Source organism: Seriola aureovittata, chromosome 17 (assembly GCF_021018895.1).
Source record: "Seriola aureovittata isolate HTS-2021-v1 ecotype China chromosome 17, ASM2101889v1, whole genome shotgun sequence".
Taxonomy (NCBI): Eukaryota; Metazoa; Chordata; class Actinopteri; order Carangiformes; family Carangidae; genus Seriola; species Seriola aureovittata.
In genome coordinates, this window is record NC_079380.1 from 17018168 (window position 1) to 17036874 (window position 18707).

An 18707-nucleotide genomic window follows, 5' to 3' on the forward strand; every position below is an offset into this window, starting at 1 on the left:
ACACTTAAATTAATGTAATAGTTTTTCATTCACTACTGTTGTACTACATGATGCACATGACACTGAGCTCCAAAAGGTCTCATCTCTGCCAAAGAGCTTTTCAGTTGATCTCCATAATTAGCTCGGGATTTACTGTGCTGTTCTCAGCAATGTATTCATTTCCGGTGTGTGACTTGTAGAAGGACATTTATGATCTACAGCCCAATAGCAAGGGTGCAGGCTGGAAACAGGGGACACCCTTATTACACCCTTATTTTTGCCTCTGGTATAAAAGTTCCCTTTGAATTAGCAGTTAAAACATTTTACTCATCAAAGTTTGCTTATATCAGCAAGCTGTAGAGGGTGAAACTTGGTTATATCTCTCCAAGTGTCCAGAGTGTTGTATGAAGTGTTGTATGAATTTTTGAAATGATCAGGAATTTGTCACTTTAAATGCTTTTGAGTGGTGGCTGTGAAAAATCTGGTCTGCAACAGGAGACACAAGCTTAAATACATGAAAACAGTAGCTTTCTGAATTCATACTTTGGTGTGAACGGCAGCAGATATTTTGGCTCATTTTCTGGCACATTCTCTCCACTAGAGGGAGTAGGGCCTTTTCTAATATTGAGCCGACAGGTGGCCGAGACAGTGAATTTACTACTAACTGGTATTGCTCAACTGGTTGGTAACAGCAGTTTGCTTTTAATGTCAGCATCATGCTCCATTATTTACCTCCAGGAATCTTTCCTGAGCCAGTAGAACTTTTTACGATATACATTTTTGTTGATACGAAGTCAATGACTTAAAACCAACTGTCTATACTGCAAAGGGACCCTCACCCCACCGCTCTCTCTCTCCCATGTGGAAATCAGCTGTTTGGGTTTTAGCTCTGGTATTATATTGATGTCAAGTTGTTTAAATGTATTATGCGCTTGTATTTACATTATATACAGCCCCACTGATGATGTGCTGCGTGCTGCCTACCCTCAGACACAATAAGCATCATGTTATGAGTTACTACTCAGGTCCCTACATGTAGGTGTTTTAAGGCAGTGCTGTTTAGTTGCCTGATAATGTTCATGTCCATTATGGGCATGAGTTCAGACTCTTCCTTTAGTTTTTTCAGGATGACTCTTTCAGGATCTGTTATGAAAATACATGAATGGGCTGTGCAATGAGAAATATGACATGCTTATGCATTGACAGCTACTCAGCAGCCATTAAACTGCTGTATGGGAATACGCTGAATGATGAGTCTTACTTCTGATACTTGAGTGACCTACATTTTTGTTTTGTGCTTTTGTTCTCAGCAGTCTATTCGCGATTCTTACATTGTCTTATTTTTGTGAGTTTGCTGTGTTTACATTTATGTAACAACAACCAGTCCAGTCAAAGCGCAGACTGCTTGAGCTGCTGAGGTAATTGTGAGAGCAGTTTTATTTTGTAGAGGTTTGAATTTATCTGCACCTTTCTGGATGCAGTCAGCGCCTGTACCCTAAATACACGAATACACGCGCAGTTAAGTTGTGATCGATGAGTGACTTTATATATATTGAATTGTAGGCTACTTAAAACAACAGCACAGAAAGATCACTGTCGGTGCATAAGCATAACATAACTTCTTTAGGGTTTTCCCAAAGCCTGTAGGACAAACACACACGCACATACACACACACACACACACACACACACACACACACACACACACACACTCACACTCACTGACATCCAGCAGTGTGCGTCGGGTTGTCCAGGCCCACTGACCGTTTTGGGGAAGGGCAGTTCAGCCCCCTAACTTTCCCCATTGGCTGCAGCTGCAGTAACTTCTCCTTCGTTTCTTCTTGGGTTGGCGACGACAGAGTTTGTTCTAACACCAGGAACGTGGCCGCGAGCTGTCAAAACTACCTGGTCGAGACTTTTCTCCCCTCAGCAAATCAGATTTGTTTGTCAGACTATTATCAAAACCATAAAAGGAAGAGCAAAAGTAGCCTTGTGTGAAAGGCTACTAAGAGCACAGAAACCAACACCAGGGCTACTGGAAACTCTACTCCTCTCTTGGACCGTGCTGTCAGCATGGTATGTCCACAACACAGACTCACAGTTCTGCTTTCACACTTTATTAACGATGTGAGCACTAATATCTGAGCTTTCTGTTCGCTTCTTGCTTTTGATTGTCTTCCCTGTGTTGTTTTTTTTTTTTTTCTCGTGGGAAGTTTTGAGCTTATCTGTTGTATAAGTTACCGTTAACAACTAGACTCCTTTGTCAGTTGCTTAACCCGTCGTGAATAAGCTTTAAGGGGATGTGGTTTGCATGACTTTGGCTAATCTCCCCTGTGCGGCTGATTTTCTGTGCATTGTGTTCACATGCTGCTCAACATGTTCAGTGACAGATATCTTCCCGCAACCCACAACTGTCAAAATATATCTGTACCTAAAGGCTATTGTATTGCTATTCATTTGAAATATGGATGCACTATATACTCTGCTGTACAGCAGCATAAACCAAACTGCTGTCAAATATATATATGGTAATTTTTCCATTTAGTAGCACATTGATCTAATTGTTATGTAAACACCTTCACATTAAAGCTAAAACCCAACACTTAAACCTCATAATCATTCAAATCTATTATGATGGAGTAAAGAACCAGCACAGTAATGTCCAGCTGTCCACAAACTTACAGTCTGTAAGTTTTCCAAAATACATTTTAATGAATCACACACACATCTTTGTTTTTGCATTATATGTATAGTACAACATACTGTATGTAGAGGTATTTTTATCCTTCAGGCTCCTTTAGGTTTAGGCTATACTGAAGGAGGGAAAATTAGTCTGATTGACAGCAACTCAAGTTATGCAATAGCGCACTGTGGGTTGTGTGTTTGCTGGGGGAACAGTATTAAATGTATTTTTTTGCAGCTTCTTAGGGCAGTGGCTTCCTTGTTACTCTGCTTCTTTATGCACAATATTATTCTCCTATGCTTTGTGGTCAAACGTGTTGACACAATGTCATTTGTGTGATTTTTTTGCACTGCAACAGATCTTGTGAGCCACTCATTTTAAACTCTGACACATTATAAAGACATTACAGTTAGGTTTTGGCTCTTGTTTCATTCCTGTTTCACTCACATGCCAGTTTCGCTATCTGATCTTCATCCTGCAGCAGCTGGCTCGAATGAAAGTTGAAAAAGTGTGGCAAGTTAGCTGGTGGCCTGATGAGTGGGAGTGTTTAATTTACTCTTCATCCAAGACGGGAGTGTTACAGAAATGTTGCTAGGTCTTGAGTTGGCAGATTGCCAAAGAGACATTTACAAGAAAAATGGCTCTGGCTCCTTTTCAAACATGATGTCGACATGTAAAATTGCATGTGAGAAACGAGCTTTATTTTGGCCATTTGTGGAGGGTTGGTGTGTAAACTAACACACATACAATACACGTGCTATTTTAGACAGTAATCTACATAATATGCAGACATACAAAATAAAGTTATATGTGACAATAATTTATTCCCACTTTATGCCCGTTTCTGTTCAATACCCTCTGTTGCTGTAATGGACACTTTAGAATGAATTATATGCATTTTAGGAAAATGATTGAGATGCAATGCTGTGAAATGAGGCTGAAAAAGGACACAAACAGGGCATATCCCACTGTCCCACAGTTAAACTTGCTCAGTAATGTGTATAATACACAATTTATGCAACAGTAACTGTCCATGTAGATAAAGGATAATTAAGGCTATTTTTCCTGCAAAGAAAATCTGGATGAGGGATGAGGAACCTGTATTCATGGGTCTCAGATTTCTTTAATCTCTACATTGTAATGTAATCCAATACAACTCAGCAGTTTAGCAGTATTGGCGATGTGATTTTCACAAAGCGCTTTTTAAAAAGTCCCAGTCTATTTCTGAAAACATTTCAGTTTAATAAAAGTAAAAAAAGGTATTTTTAGAGATTAGTTGGCAGGTTTGACCATTGCTTCATGCTTTTGTGCACTTACCATTACTGTTCACTGAAGAAATGCGGTTGCCTGTTTTTCAACTATCCCCAGAGATAGACCCTGACTGACCAATAGGCAAAAATTTACAGCCGCTGTGTGTGTGTGCTTTGTGCCTGTCTGTGTGTGTGCGTGTGCTGCGGGAAAAGGGGCTGTGGGGCAAGAAGATAATTTAAGGTTATCCAAGTATAGAAAAATAGAAGGAAAGAAAAAAACACAGTAGTTCTTTTGAAAAAGGCTGTAGCAAGGCCCAGAAGTTAGGAATAAGCATGCAGGATTTTTCCACAAGTTTTTAAGATGTTTTAAAAGTTAAAAGCATATTCAAGTCCTCCTTACAGTTTGACCCTTGAAGAAGAGGAAGCACAACAGCCTCTCACTTTACAACAGATTGCAATTGTGTGCGAATTGGTTTATTGCAGAAATTATCTTTTTTCAACAAAGTGCTGATACAGACTTACTGTATTGTTTCACAATGGAGGACGCAGTGAAATATCCAAACCTGTAAATCTGAGGACAATTTGAACTGTATCTGCATTTATGCACAGGCCTGTTTCAAGGACAGAATTTATTTTATGCTTAGGTTGGTTCTCTGTCAATTTGAAGTGCATCTTGTTTTTCTTTGACAGCCAGACTCTATATCTTACTTATATAACTATATAAGTTCAGGAAACCTTAGTGACTCAGAAGGTTACCTGAATCTGGAGGTAACTAGGATCATAACTATCTAACAACTAACTTTTATTGACCAATTAATGTGTTATAGTGTAGTCCAGTTTTCAGTGAAAATATAATAAAAAAATTAACAATTCCCATTTAAATTGTATATCACTCATATCACAATTGCAATATCTGTCAAAATAATCGCAGTATGATTTTTTTGGAATATCGTTCAGCCCTATTTGCAAAGGTCTTGTAATGCCTGAGCAACAGTTCAGTTATATGAAACAGAAAAAGGCCTCATGTTTGAGAAGCTTGGACCGAGTGAATCTGTGGTTTATTTGCTTTTTAAATAACCTGTGCAATTACTTGGTTATCAAAGTTGTTGTTGATACATTTTTACTAGTGACTGACTTATCAACTAATTATTTCAGCTTCTACTGCAACAAAAGCCTGTTTTGGTTGTCTTCAAAATGTTGAAATAAAGCCTTATAGCTTTCTCCTGCCCTGTTACCAACTATATTCGCTCCGTGGTCAAGCCGTGCACCTCAGCACCACCCACATTGTGAACCAATGTAAACTCAACACCTCCCAGTGGGTTCTCCTACTCACTCCCACCAACACGTCACCAAAGACCCTCACCCTCACATCTGCCTATGTAGCTACTGCTCTTCCCACTTCCCCTCCTCTCTATTTGTGTACGCATGAATATTTTTGTCACTCTCGCACGTCTCTGTGTATGTGACTATGTGTGTCCACATATTTCTGAAATCACCTGTCCTATCTGGCCATGTGTCTTGACCAGCCACGTACTTTTCTGGGTCATACACCTCTTGTAATTTTCCATTCTCACCAGCTGATACCAGCAGAGCCACAGAGAAATAATCCAGCTGGGTCATGTCCTAAAGCCAGTTTTGCTCATGCTAAGCCATTTTGGATCTGGTCCACTCATCTTTGCTAAGTTGGTTAGCAAGAGCATGTTGTTTGAGTACAGTCCTCTGATCTGTTGTTTTCATGTTTGACTATTATTTCTAAAAAGTGTCATCTAACATTGGCGTTATTTATGCATTTTTAAGATAAACTTCAGAGAATTCAGACAATCTAATCAACTTTTTCATTTGGATCATTTCCACATAACAAACCACAATAGGCAACTGGTTAATGATGCACTCCTTGACAGTGTAGACTTACAATAGTGTGCATCATATCAAACAGCACATTTTTATTGCTGCTAACCAAGTGAATGATTTTAATGTGAAGCAGCAGCAGGAAATGTTGGGTTTGTATTAGCAGTGACTTCCCACAGACTTCACCCATAGGAATGTAATTGCAGAATGTAGATACAATGAATGGCAATAGCTTTAAAAAAATGTTGCCCATAAATATCAGAATTAGGGTTTGATTTTTGAAAATCTTAAGCTCATAACTTTAAACTAAAATATTGAGTTCTGTTCTGCACACGGCACAGACATGATCTGAGAGTCTCACTTTTTCCCACATGGAGCATATTTTCCTTTTGTTTATTTAAAAAATTGGAAAGCAGCCCTAGTTACAGCACATATGTCTCACAGTTGTGTTTTCACACGGCAGGTGAGGGATTTAAGGGCCCGAGTTTAGCACACAGGTGAAACTATAACAACAAAACATAAGAGTGTCCCCACTTCTTCTTCCCTCCTCATGACCGTCAGTGGTCTTTAGCCTGTCCCCTCAGACGTCATAGACCTTGCATATTGTTACAGACTACTGTGATCCCTGATAAATGATAAGTTGGACACGGTGGGTATCTGCTGGAATATGAAACACAAATAAACGGGAAACACTCAAACACATTCAGGGTTTTCCATGTTCTTGCCTTACACACGAGTTTTGTTTGCAGGTGTCTGGAATATTTTGTCTTTCCACATCTATTTTCCATTTGCAAAAATAAAGAATAACATATTTAATTTTGTCTATACTATTCAATTTAATAAGAAATCTAATATCAACTGATTTTCAGGAGGGTTTTACTTAAGTCATTCTTCTTCTTTTTCTTCTTTTTCTTCTTCCTTCTGTGTTTATGACAAGACTGAAAAGCCTTCACTAGACAGCAACGAGGACAGAGCCTGGCTGGGTGAGGGTCAGTCTGAAACTCAGCTTGCAAGTGTTCCCGATGGAGTTGAGACAAACGATGGAGACCGGCCAGCATGGGACTCTAAGATCCAGTATGTGTTGGCCCAGGTGGGGTTCAGTGTGGGCTTAGGGAATGTATGGAGGTTCCCATACCTTTGCCACCAAAATGGAGGAGGTGAGTATCTTTTAAGAAAGAAATGTAAATTATTCAACTCAGACTGATTATCATAGTAGCTCTCTTGACACCAGGAGGAACTTTGTACCTTTTTTTAATGGGGCATTTTAAAACAGATGCAAACATACGACAACACAACAAATAATAGGAAAATGTTCATATGTTCAAAAGAAAAGGGAAAATAAAAATGACAATAAAATGCTGCAGAACAGACACAGAAAAGTAGAAAAGAAACCATTAAAAGGATGTACAACGTGAGTAAGTTAGGTAACTTTATACATGGCCTTATATTTATTTTAATCTTCCCTCCTTCCAGGGGCCTTCATGCTGCTGTATGTTTTTCTTCTACTGATTGTGGGAGTTCCACTGTTTTTTATGGAGCTGGCAGCTGGCCAGAGCATTCGTCAGGGGAGCATCGGTGTGTGGAAGCACATCTCCCCAAAACTGGCAGGGATTGGCTACTCCAGCTGCATGGTGAGGATTATTTGTTAGCTGTGTCAAATAATAGCAAATATGGGAAAGCAATATAATGTATTCTTCTACAAGGCACCATAACTATGAATAGTTGGTGTTTACACATGCAGCCAGGCTGCTGTGGTGGATTTTTCACAATTGGGTTTTAAAGATACGGCAACCATCAGTATTTTTAATATGAAAATATTCATAAGAATGAATGTCTTCCTCCACTGTCCTCTTAAAAAACCAAAGCATGTTCTCCTTTTTATCACCTTTCTGTCAACAACTTAACAACAACTTTCTTTTTATTACCAGCCACACTGTGTGTATAGTCAAGAAAGGAACGATGATGACATCTTGCAGCACTGTAATGTGAGAGAGGCAGTGTGCTGTGGCGCTCGCAGTTTGTTACATAACAGTTTCTATACAGACGAGAGAAGGCAAACAGAGTAGACAAGAACTTTCTGTGTATGTACAGCACACAGACGTATACTTGTACGCTTAGACGCCCATGCTTTTTTTTTTCAGACTTGTTTATTTTCCAAAAACTCTCATTGCTCTGTTAGTCCCAGTCAATGTTAGTGTCAAAAATTATTTTTACACTTTAAGCATACATTTCCCCATACAAGATTGAACAGGTTGATAATAACTTCATAACTTGTATATAAAGACATTACATCAAGGCTAACTCCTATCTTAGGTCATTTGAGGTTTGCTGTTCTCCACTTGCAAAATAGATTTTTGACCTTGAAAGAACTTTTCACAGAATGTACAATATACAAGTCAGCACATGCTGTGTCCTATCTAGAACTCACTATGTAAATAATGATAATACATAAAGTAAATCATTCATAAACCCTTTCTTCTCCTCTAGGTCTGTTTTTACGTGGCTCTTTACTACAATGTTATCATTGCATGGAGCCTGTTCTACATGGGTAATTCTTTCCAGTATCCTCTGCCATGGGAGCAGTGTCCAATCGATGTAACTACTAATAACACAGGTACTCACATAACTACACTACAAAATGGGATGTCACGTACAGTATATGCCAGTCAAAGGTTCATAGTGTTGACTGTCCTTAATCTACAGTGAAAGAATGTGCAAGTAGCTCCCCGACGTCATATTTCTGGTTTCGGAAAGCGCTAAACATCACAAATTCCATCGAAGAATCCGGAGAGTTTAACCCCATCATGACAGGCTGTTTATTGGCCGCTTGGGCAATTGTCTCATTGGCTATGATCAAGGGCATCAAGTCTTCTGCAAAGGTAAGTTAACAATCTCTTGTAGTTTTCACCACAGGTAGCCCTGCATATCAACAACCAATACTCCTGCACACAAGCACACACTGATGCTTGTATCACCGTTACAAGAATAAGATGACACATTACACCTGTTTACTATCAGACAGAGACTTCCACACAAAATGTCTGGTAAATATGTTAAAGATAAGGCTACAGCTAGCAGCTAGTGAGCTTACTCTACCACAAAGGCCAGAAACGCATATAACTTTATTAATTGTTGAGCTTTAGAAGTGCCAGTAGGCAGATTTGATCACCTTTCCATGGCCTTCTATGACGCCTTTCAATCTGTTTCCCCCTGTTCCAGTCTTTGTGCTAAGCTAAGCTAACCAGCTGCTGGCGGTAACTTCATATGTAATTGACAGACGTGGTGGTATCAATCTTTTCATCATCAACACTCTGCCAGAAACAGGCACATGAACATATTTCCGAAAATGTCAAACCACTCCTTTCACATGTTCTGGCACAGAAATCATCCTCCACTTCTTTTTCCAAATCTTAGGTGATGTACTTTTCCTCAGTCTTTCCCTATGTGGTGCTCTTTATTTTCCTCATCAGAGGGTCGATGTTGGACGGTGCAATGGAAGGAATCACCTATATGTTTTATCCTAGAGTAAGCACAGGTTTTATTATGTGTTTCATCATATTCATGTAGTTTAGATTTTGTTTTTTAATTTCTAACTAAATGAATTTCAAATGAAAAATATTAGTTTTAGAAAGTATTAAACACTTTTGCACCTTTACAATAATTTAGACTTAATGAGACTTTGTTTTGTGACATTTTTCAGCTGGAAATTTGGGGTAATGTGCAGGTGTGGCGACAGGCTGCCACGCAAGTCTTTTTTGCCCTCGGTCTGGGCTATGGCTCTGTTATCGCATATTCTTCCTACAATCCAGTCCACAACAACTGCCACAGGGACGCGCTGATGGTCTCTGGCATCAACTTCATGACGTCTGTGCTGGCCTCGCTGGTAGTTTTTGTAGTGCTGGGTTTCCGTGCCAAGAACATTGCACTACGCTGCGTGGCTAAGTACGAATATGTGTGTATGTGCATGTGTGTGTGTGTATGTGTGTGTGTGTGCGTGCATGAATTTTAACTACCCATTGTCCATTATTAGCAACAAATTTTGTAGAACTACATTTACATAAGCCTGTCAGTTTGATCTGTATGAATGCAACATACTAAAACAGACAGAATTCTCTAAGTTATTCTCAAAGTAACTTATTTTACCAAAGTGCCAGAAAAATGCCCCCTGGTTTCACATAGCTATCCAATTTGCAGGAGAATATGAAAAGCAAATTATAACACATGCATGCACTGGATATCAAGACTGATGAAATACAACATTGGACTCAAGGAGTGGCTTTTGGAAAATATTGCCTTTTTCATTTTGTATTTTCTTATTTTTACTTCTTCCAGAAATCTTGGTCTGCTAAGCTCCATGACATCTCATGGATCTAACCAGCACTGGTGGCCTTGGTTCAACATCACTGATCCAAGCTCTGTGTCTTTAGGTGAATACAGAGAGTGGTACAGTCACTACAGCTCCATGGTGGGGCCTAACATCACTGACTGCAGTCTGGAGGAGGAGATGAATAAGGTGAGGGACGTTTAACAGATTCTTGTGGCTCTGTTGAAAAGTGTGGATGCACTAAATCAGTGATGTAGTAAAGGAGCCAGAGTACTCCACATGTCTATAGCAGATGTGGAAACACAGACACTAATCAAATCCATTATATATGTCCTGTATTAATCTATGTTGTAGGAAGAGAGACATCGAAGAGTTGCTTTATGAGACACCGGCTTGCTTAAAAAAAAAAAAAGAGGACAAATCAGGGACTCAACCTGAGGTGAACATTTCAACAACATAGCATGTAGGTGGAGCTCTGAATCTCCTAGGACCCCCAAGGAATATGTGAGGTGCTGTAAAATATCCAGCATGCAAGAGGAAGAAAACATATGGGACACTGTATCTAGTAGGTCCACAGGACAGATGGAAGCAAGCTGTGATAGAGGAGTGAAAGGAGAAACTAAAGAAACAGAGGAAGAGGTACTAAAAGTAATGTTATCTCACAGGGTTTATTTTATCACAAAATTATATATTCTCAAAATAAAAGCCATAGGAGGAGCACAGTTTGTACTGACAAGCTTTTTTTGCAGCAGTTAGGGGTACAAAAGCTTTTATGTAATTTACATAGTCAGGTGATGTAACTGCATTGAATATAGCTGGCAATACCAATCCCAAGTCAAATACTTTCACTGTCTCTTTTCGTGCGCTTGGAGCCACTAAAATACTTGTTTGCAATCATCACTCAATATTTCTCTGATTCTTTTTTTAGACATATTGTCACTATTTTTTCCCTGTGTGAGTGCAGGGTGTTGAAGGGACAGGCCTGGCGTTCATAGCATTCACTGAGGTGATGGCCCTCTTCCCAGCCAGCCCCTTCTGGTCCACACTGTTTTTCCTAATGCTGCTCAACCTGGGCCTCAGCACCATGTTTGGGACCATGCAGGGGATCCTCACACCTCTTATGGACAATTTTAGCCTCTTGGGGCGCCACCGGACTATACTCACCGGTAATACTGTACACACAAGTTAATACATGTTCAAACAAGTTAATACTGGACATTGCCTGCTCCTGATTATACTTAAAAATATCAAAAAAATGGATGATATTCAGTCTTGAGTTAAACACCAGAATGACAGAAATGAAGAACACGGCTCTGTCTGTTTCTGATAGTACAGTATATTATATCAGATGAATGTAATATGCTTTGTTTGATCAGTACCTTTATTATTTTCTAACACTGTCTATATTCCCATTTGTTTTTCAGTGTCCAGTTGTGCTTTAGGGTTCTTGATAGGACTGTTGTTTACCCAGCGCTCGGGTAACTACTTTGTGACTATGTTTGATGACTACTCAGCAACCCTCCCATTAATCATCGTAGTCATTTTTGAAACCTTCAGTGTGGCGTGGGTTTATGGAACTGATCGGTAAGAAACAATATCTCTGACAGATGTCACTCTTAAATTATTTTTGTCTGTCCTGTTTTCATCATCTTTATTTCTGATATTGAAATATATGATTCTAATATTATTATTTTCCTCCCCTGCAGCTTCCTAGATGATATTGAAGTCATGCTCAAATGGCGCCCCCCAGTGGTGTACAAATATCTCTGGAAATATGTTTGCTTACTGGCGATGGTTGGTCTTCTGGCTGCCAGTTTGCTGCGCATGGTCCTCAAAGGGCCCACATACACCGCCTGGAATCAAAACACAGTAAGATATTAGATAGTGGCTTTTTGTCCTACACAGAAGAATTTAAAGTCAAAATAACTTGTTATAGTTTATGACATATGTGGCATTTTCACCATGATACTTTTCCGTGTATTTATTCTCCCAACTGTAACCAGTTATCTGAATAGTTTGAAATACAGAACTTTAAATTTGTACTTTTAGTATCTGTGGATAATGTGATTTTTTTTTTTTTTTTTGTTAAAAGTCCTGATTATGATTTACAGAATTCTTAACCATCTTTGGTTTTGGTTATTTATGAATATACTATTATAGCTGTCCACAAAGGAATCATTAATCTAAAAGTAAAAGGTAATCTTTGCAAGTTTTTCATGGTCTCTAACAAAATAGCTGTTGAAGTGCTAAAACTATTTGCACTGTGAAAAGAATCTTGAGCATTGCTGTGCCTGCCCATGCCTATCTCTGATATGTTCTTTCTCTTCATCTCTTCAGGCTTCTGAGATGACCCTTGAGTACCCTGGCTGGGCCCTGGCTATGATTGTTATGCTCATAGTCTTTGCTAGCTTACCTGTGCCTGTTGGCTACATCCATTCCACGTTGAAAAACCGCATGGTCCGTAACAGTGGCTCTGAAGAGGGAGGCAGTCCGGAGGTGCACCGCGAGTTGTACACCAAGTGTAACTCCACTGAGCAGCTGGATTCCAACTCCCACCACCGAGTCCCCTCTGAAGAAGACGAGGCTCGTCCCAGGACTTCCTTTCTGCCAATCGGCAATGAACACTATCGGCTCCTGCCCCAGCAGGAGGAGGAAGAAGAGGAGCAAGATACAGGGGTGTGAGCACAGCTGTGGGAGGGTAGTTGTTTGTGAAAGGACAACATTTTGTACAAGCAAGAACCTGCTGGAGAAAGATGGCAAAGTGAAGGGAGGACAGTCATAGACAGAATTATACTTTATCAGAGGAAGAGTCTTTGGGATGTACCCTATCATCATATTCAAACAAGCGCTACATTGCTGACAAACCAAAGTTATTTTAACTATTCATATTAGTGAAAGTACACCACCACCTCAGCTCCTTCTTGTGCATCCCTTCATTCATTTTCTGAACCACTTGTGCTGTTCAGAAAATAAAAACACTCGCAAATACATGAAAAACAAAAGAAGCTGCTATATTTGGTAAAACATAGAATTTATCTGAAGTTTTAGATTAGGAAAATGTCAAACTTTCGTTTGTGCCAGCCTGATTTCCTGTGGGCCGGTAAAGTAGCTGGTGAATCGAGCAATGCAACAACTGACAGATATATGCTTTATGACAAGTATTTTTAACTAATGATAAGTATGGATTTGCATGAAAACATTCTACCTTGAGAAACTGTGATGTGTGTGTGTTTCTGTTGTGAATCAGTTTGTATGTTCAGTGAGAGATATTAGTATGTCAGTTAAATAAGTCTATTTTACATTGTATTTGTATCATTTTACCTCATAAGACCACAGCAATGTTTTTACATGTGTTCACACAGTGTTCAGTGTAGCAGTATTGTATTGTTCTAGATGAGGACTTAAATAAACCTCTAGATGGCACCAACCTGACTCAGTGAAGCCTTCACTCTTCACTCAAACCTGAAGCCATTAACACATTTAAAATATGCACTTTTTCATTTTGTGGTGATTTTTTTTATGCTTGCTTTGGTTAAGAAAGAGTAAACTAAAGATTGGTGAGGGGGTTTTCTTCATAAAGCTGAAGGCCATTTTAAAGTTGACTCAATTTGCTAAAGCGGTGAGTACATTGAACTAAGGATGGTTCAAATTAATGCTTCTGGAGAGATCAGCAGCAGTTGATACTTATTCATGTCAATATATGGTAAAAAAAAAAAAGGCAAAAACTTAATCTACATCCATATCATTAAAAGACATTATTATATCATTAAGCAGCTCCTATGTGTTTAAAGAGCTTTGCTGCAAGGTTTAATTTTGTACAAAAAGACACTTTTCGGTGAAGCTAGGAGATTTCCCTCAAACACCACGTTTTATATTTCTATGTGAAACGTATGTCCATATGAAGTAAAATCATATATGTATATAAAGTATAGCCTATATATGCAAAAAGTACATATGAAACCTCTTAGAAATTGGAACAAGATCATATATTGACATACATATATGTCTAGCTAATAGAAACATGTATTTTAGTATGTTTATATTATACACGTTACATAAACAACCCAAAGTTTGTCAGTATATGTTCATATTACATATGTAAATATGAAAGATAGAAATATATGTTTAAAATTAATAAAATATGATTAATTAAACCATAAACAGATAATATAATATTTACATGTGATATGTTTATATGTTATTTTAGTAAAGTTGGATTTTATTATTACTATTTCATATACATTATAAAGTTATATCTTCATATATCCAGAGGATGTGAATATGCAATTATAATATATCCTTTTATTGGTGAAAGATATGGTAACATCACTCTTGATACAGGGACACGTATGTTATACGTCATAAATCGTAGTATTGTAAGGCATTAAAAGTCACAGTATAGTTAAGCATAAAAAAGTTATTGTATGGTAAGGCATAAAAGGTCATAGTATAGAAAAGCTTATAAAAAGGGCCAAGATTTGAACCCAGAACTTTCTCACTGCATTACCATGTAGCCCTATCAAAAGGCATAAAAAAGTAATTGTATAATTAAAGGTCATAGTGTTGCACGGGATTAAAGTCACCAATTAATCGAATGCGCATATCTGTGGACTGCGGGACGAAGCCAAAGTACCTGGAGAGGACGAACATTGGCACAGGAAGAACATGGAAACTCCACACAGAAATGCCCCAGGTCTAAGGTTCAGACCCAGAACCTTCTCATTGTGAGGTAACAGTTCTAACCACTATTTAACATTGCCATCCAATAAGGAAACCCTCATTGTAATAAAACATGAAAAGTCATAGTATAGAAAGGCGTAAAAATTTTATATTATGGTAACGCAAAAGAACGCATAAAACATCATAGTATAGTAAGGCATAAAAACGGCAAAAGACGTTATAGTATAGTAAGGCATGAAAACATTATTGTATAGTAATGCATAAAGCTTTCAAAAAACCTCACATTACAATGAGGCATAAAAATCTTATGGTATAGTAAGGCATTGAAACAGTCAAAAAACGTCATAGTATAATAAGGCATAAAAACATCATAAATTGTCATAGCATTGTACATCATAGTATAATAGATAATAAAAATATCATAAAACTTCATAGTATAATACGGAATAAGAATGTCAAAAAACGTCCTAGTATACTAAGGCATTGTATAATAAGGCATAAATACGTCATTATAAAGTAAGGCATAAAATTGTAAAAAAAAACGTCATAGTATAGTAAGGCATGAAAATGTCAAAAGACTTCATAGTATAATAAGGCATAAAAACATCATAAAAACTCATAGCATTATAAGGCATAGTATAGTGAGGAATAAAAATGTCAAAAAACTTCATAGTATAGTAAGGCATAGTATAATAAGGCATAAGAATGTCAAAAAATGGCATACTATAGTAAGGCATAGTATAATTAGGCATAAAAATGTCAAAAAACTTCATAGTATAGTAAGGCATAAAAATGTCCAAAAACGGCATAGTATAATAAGGCATAAAAATGTCAAAAAACGGCATAGTATAATCAGGCATAAAAATGTCAAAAAAACAGCATAGTATAGTAAGGCATAAAAACGTCAAAAAAACAGCATAGTATAGTAAGGCATAAAAACGTCAAAAAAAGGATTAGTGTAGTAAGACATAAAAATGTCAAAAAACTTCATAGTATAGTATGGCATTGTATAATAAGGCATAAAAATGTCAAAAAACGTCATAGTATAGTAAGGCACGGTAGAGTAAGGAATAAAAACGTCAAAAAACTTCATAGTATTATCAGACATAAAAACGTCATAAAATGTCATAGTATAGTAAAGCATAGTATAGTAAGGCATAAAAATGTCAAAAAACGTCATAGTATAACAAGGCATAAAAACGTCAAAAAACGGCATAGTATAGTAAGACATAAAAATGTCAAAAAACGTCATAGTAAAGTAAGACATAGTATTGTAAGGCATAAAAATGTCAAAAAACGTCAAACTATAGTAAGACATAGTATAATAAGGCATAAAAATGTCAAAAAACTTCATAGTATAGTAAGGCATTGTATAGTAAGTAATGAAAATGTCAAAAAAACGGCATAGTATAGTAAGGCATTGTATAGTAAGGCATGAAAATGTCAAATAACGTCATAGTATATTAAGGCATAGTATAATAAGACATAAAACCTCAAAAAACGGGATAGTATAGTAAGTCATAAAAATGTCAAAAAACGGCATAGAATAGTAAGACATGAAAACGTCAAACAACTTCATAGAATAATAAGGCATAAAAACATCATAAAATTTCATTGCATTGTAAGGCATAGTATAGTAAGGCATAAAAATGTCAAAAAACGGCATAGTATAATCAGGCATAAAAATGTCAAAAAACGGCATAGTGTAGTAAGACATAAAAATGTCAAAAAACTTCATAGTAGAGTATGGCATTGTATAGTAAGGCATAAAAATGTCAAAAAACGTCATAGTATAATGAGGCATAAAAACATCATAAAATTTCATAGCATTGTAAGGCATAGTATAGTAAGGCATAAAAATGTCCAAAAACGGCATAGTATAATAAGGCATAAAAATTTTTTAAAAACGGCATAGTATAGTAAGGCATAAAAATGTCAAAAAACGGCATAGTATAATCAGGCATAAAAATGTCAAAAAACGGCATAGTGTAGTAAGACATATAAATGTCAAAAAACTTCATAGTAGAGTATGGCATTGTATAGTAAGGCATAAAAATGTCAAAAAACGTCATAGTATAATGAGGCATAAAAACATCATAAAATTTCATAGCATTGTAAGGCATAGTATAGTAAGGCATAAAAATGTCCAAAAACGGCATAGTATAATAAGGCATAAAAATTTAAAAAAAACGGCATAGTATAGTAAGGCATAAAAATGTCAAAAAACGTCATAGTACAGTAAGGCTTAAAAACATCATAGAATTTCATAGCATTGTAAGGCATAGTATAGTAAGGCATAAAAATGTCAAAAAACGTCATAGTATAATAAGGCATAAAAACATCATAAAATTTCATAGCATTGTAAGGCATAGTATAGTAAGGCATAAAAATGTCAAAAAACGGCATAGTATAGTAAGGCATAAAAATGTCAAAAAACTTCATAGTATAATAAGGCATTAATACATTATAAAATTTCATAGCATTGTAAGGCATAGTATAGTAAGGCATAAAAATGTCAAAAAACGGCATAGTATAGTAAAACATAAAAATGTCAAAAAACTTCATAGTATATTAAGGCATAAATACATCATAAAATTTCATAGCATTGTAAGGCATAGTATAGTAAGGCATAAAAATGTCAAAAAACGGCATAGTATAATCAGGCATAAAAATGTCAAAAAACGGCATAGTGTAGTAAGACATAAAAATGTCAAAAAACTTCATAGTAGAGTATGGCATTGTATAGTAAGGCATAAAAATGTCAAAAAACGTCATAGTTTAATAAGGCATAAAAACATCATTAAAATTTCATAGCATTGTAAGGCATAGTATAGTAAGGCATAAAAATGTCAAAAAACGGCATAGTATAATCAGGCATAAAAATGTCAAAAAACGGCATAGTATAGTAAGGCATAAAAACGTTAAAAAAAGGCATAGTATAATCAGGCATAAAAATGTCAAAAAACAGCATTGTATAGTAAGACATAAAAATGTCAAAAAACTTCATAGTATAGTATGGCATTGTATAGTAAGGCATAAAAATGTCAAAAAACGTCATAGTATAATAAGGCATAAAAACATCATAAAATTTCATAGCATTGTAAGGCATAGTATAGTAAGGCATAAAAATGTCAAAAAACGGCATAGTATAATAAGGCATAAAAATGTCAAAAAACGGCATAGTATAGTAAGGCATAAAAATGTCAAAAAACTGCATAGTATAGTAAAACATAAAAATGTCAAAAAACTTCATAGTATAGTAAGGCATTGTATAATAAGGCATAAAAATGTCAAAAAACAGCATAGTTTAATAAGGCATTAATACATTATAAAATTTCATAGCATTGTAAGGCATAGTATAGTAAGGCATAAAAATGTCAAAAAGCGGCATAGTATAATCAGGCATAAAAATGTCAAAAAACAGCATAGTATAATAAGGCATAAAAATGTCAAAAAACTGCATAGTATAGTAAGGCATTGTATAATAAGGCATAAAAATGTCAAAAAAACAGCATAGTTTAATAAGGCATAAAAACATCATAAAATTTCATAGCATTGTAAGGCATTAATACATTATAAAATTTCATAGCATTGTAAGGCATAGTATAGTAAGGCATAAAAATGTCAAAAAACGGCATAGTATAATCAGGCATAAAAATGTCAAAAAACAGCATAGTATAGTAAGGCATAAAAATGTCAAAAAACGTCAAAAAACTTCATAGTATAGTAAAACATAAAAATGTCAAAAAACTTCATAGTATAGTAAGGCATTGTATAATAAGGCATAAAAATGTCAAAAAACAGCATAGTTTAATAAGGAATAAAAACATCATAAAATTTCATGGCATTGTAAGGCATAGTATAGTAAGGCATAAAAATGTCAAAAAACTTCATCGTATAATAAGGCATTAATACATTATAAAATTTCATAGCATTGTAAGGC

The 18707-nt window shown here is 36.4% G+C and overlaps 1 protein-coding gene across 1 annotated transcript; it reads left to right on the forward strand.

The window, feature by feature from the left end:
* Window positions 1–1806: 1806 nt before the first annotated feature.
* On the forward strand, window positions 1807–13516 carry slc6a16a (solute carrier family 6 member 16a). Its single transcript, XM_056402546.1, has 12 exons — window positions 1807–2055; window positions 6698–6917; window positions 7234–7391; window positions 8248–8374; window positions 8464–8639; window positions 9175–9285; window positions 9461–9702; window positions 10093–10273; window positions 11049–11250; window positions 11509–11668; window positions 11791–11953; window positions 12422–13516. The coding sequence occupies exons 1-12, from the start codon at window positions 2053–2055 to the stop codon at window positions 12764–12766; spliced, it is 2088 nt and encodes a 695-aa protein (XP_056258521.1). The 5' UTR covers window positions 1807–2052; the 3' UTR covers window positions 12767–13516.
* The last annotated feature ends 5191 nt before the right edge of the window (window positions 13517–18707 follow it).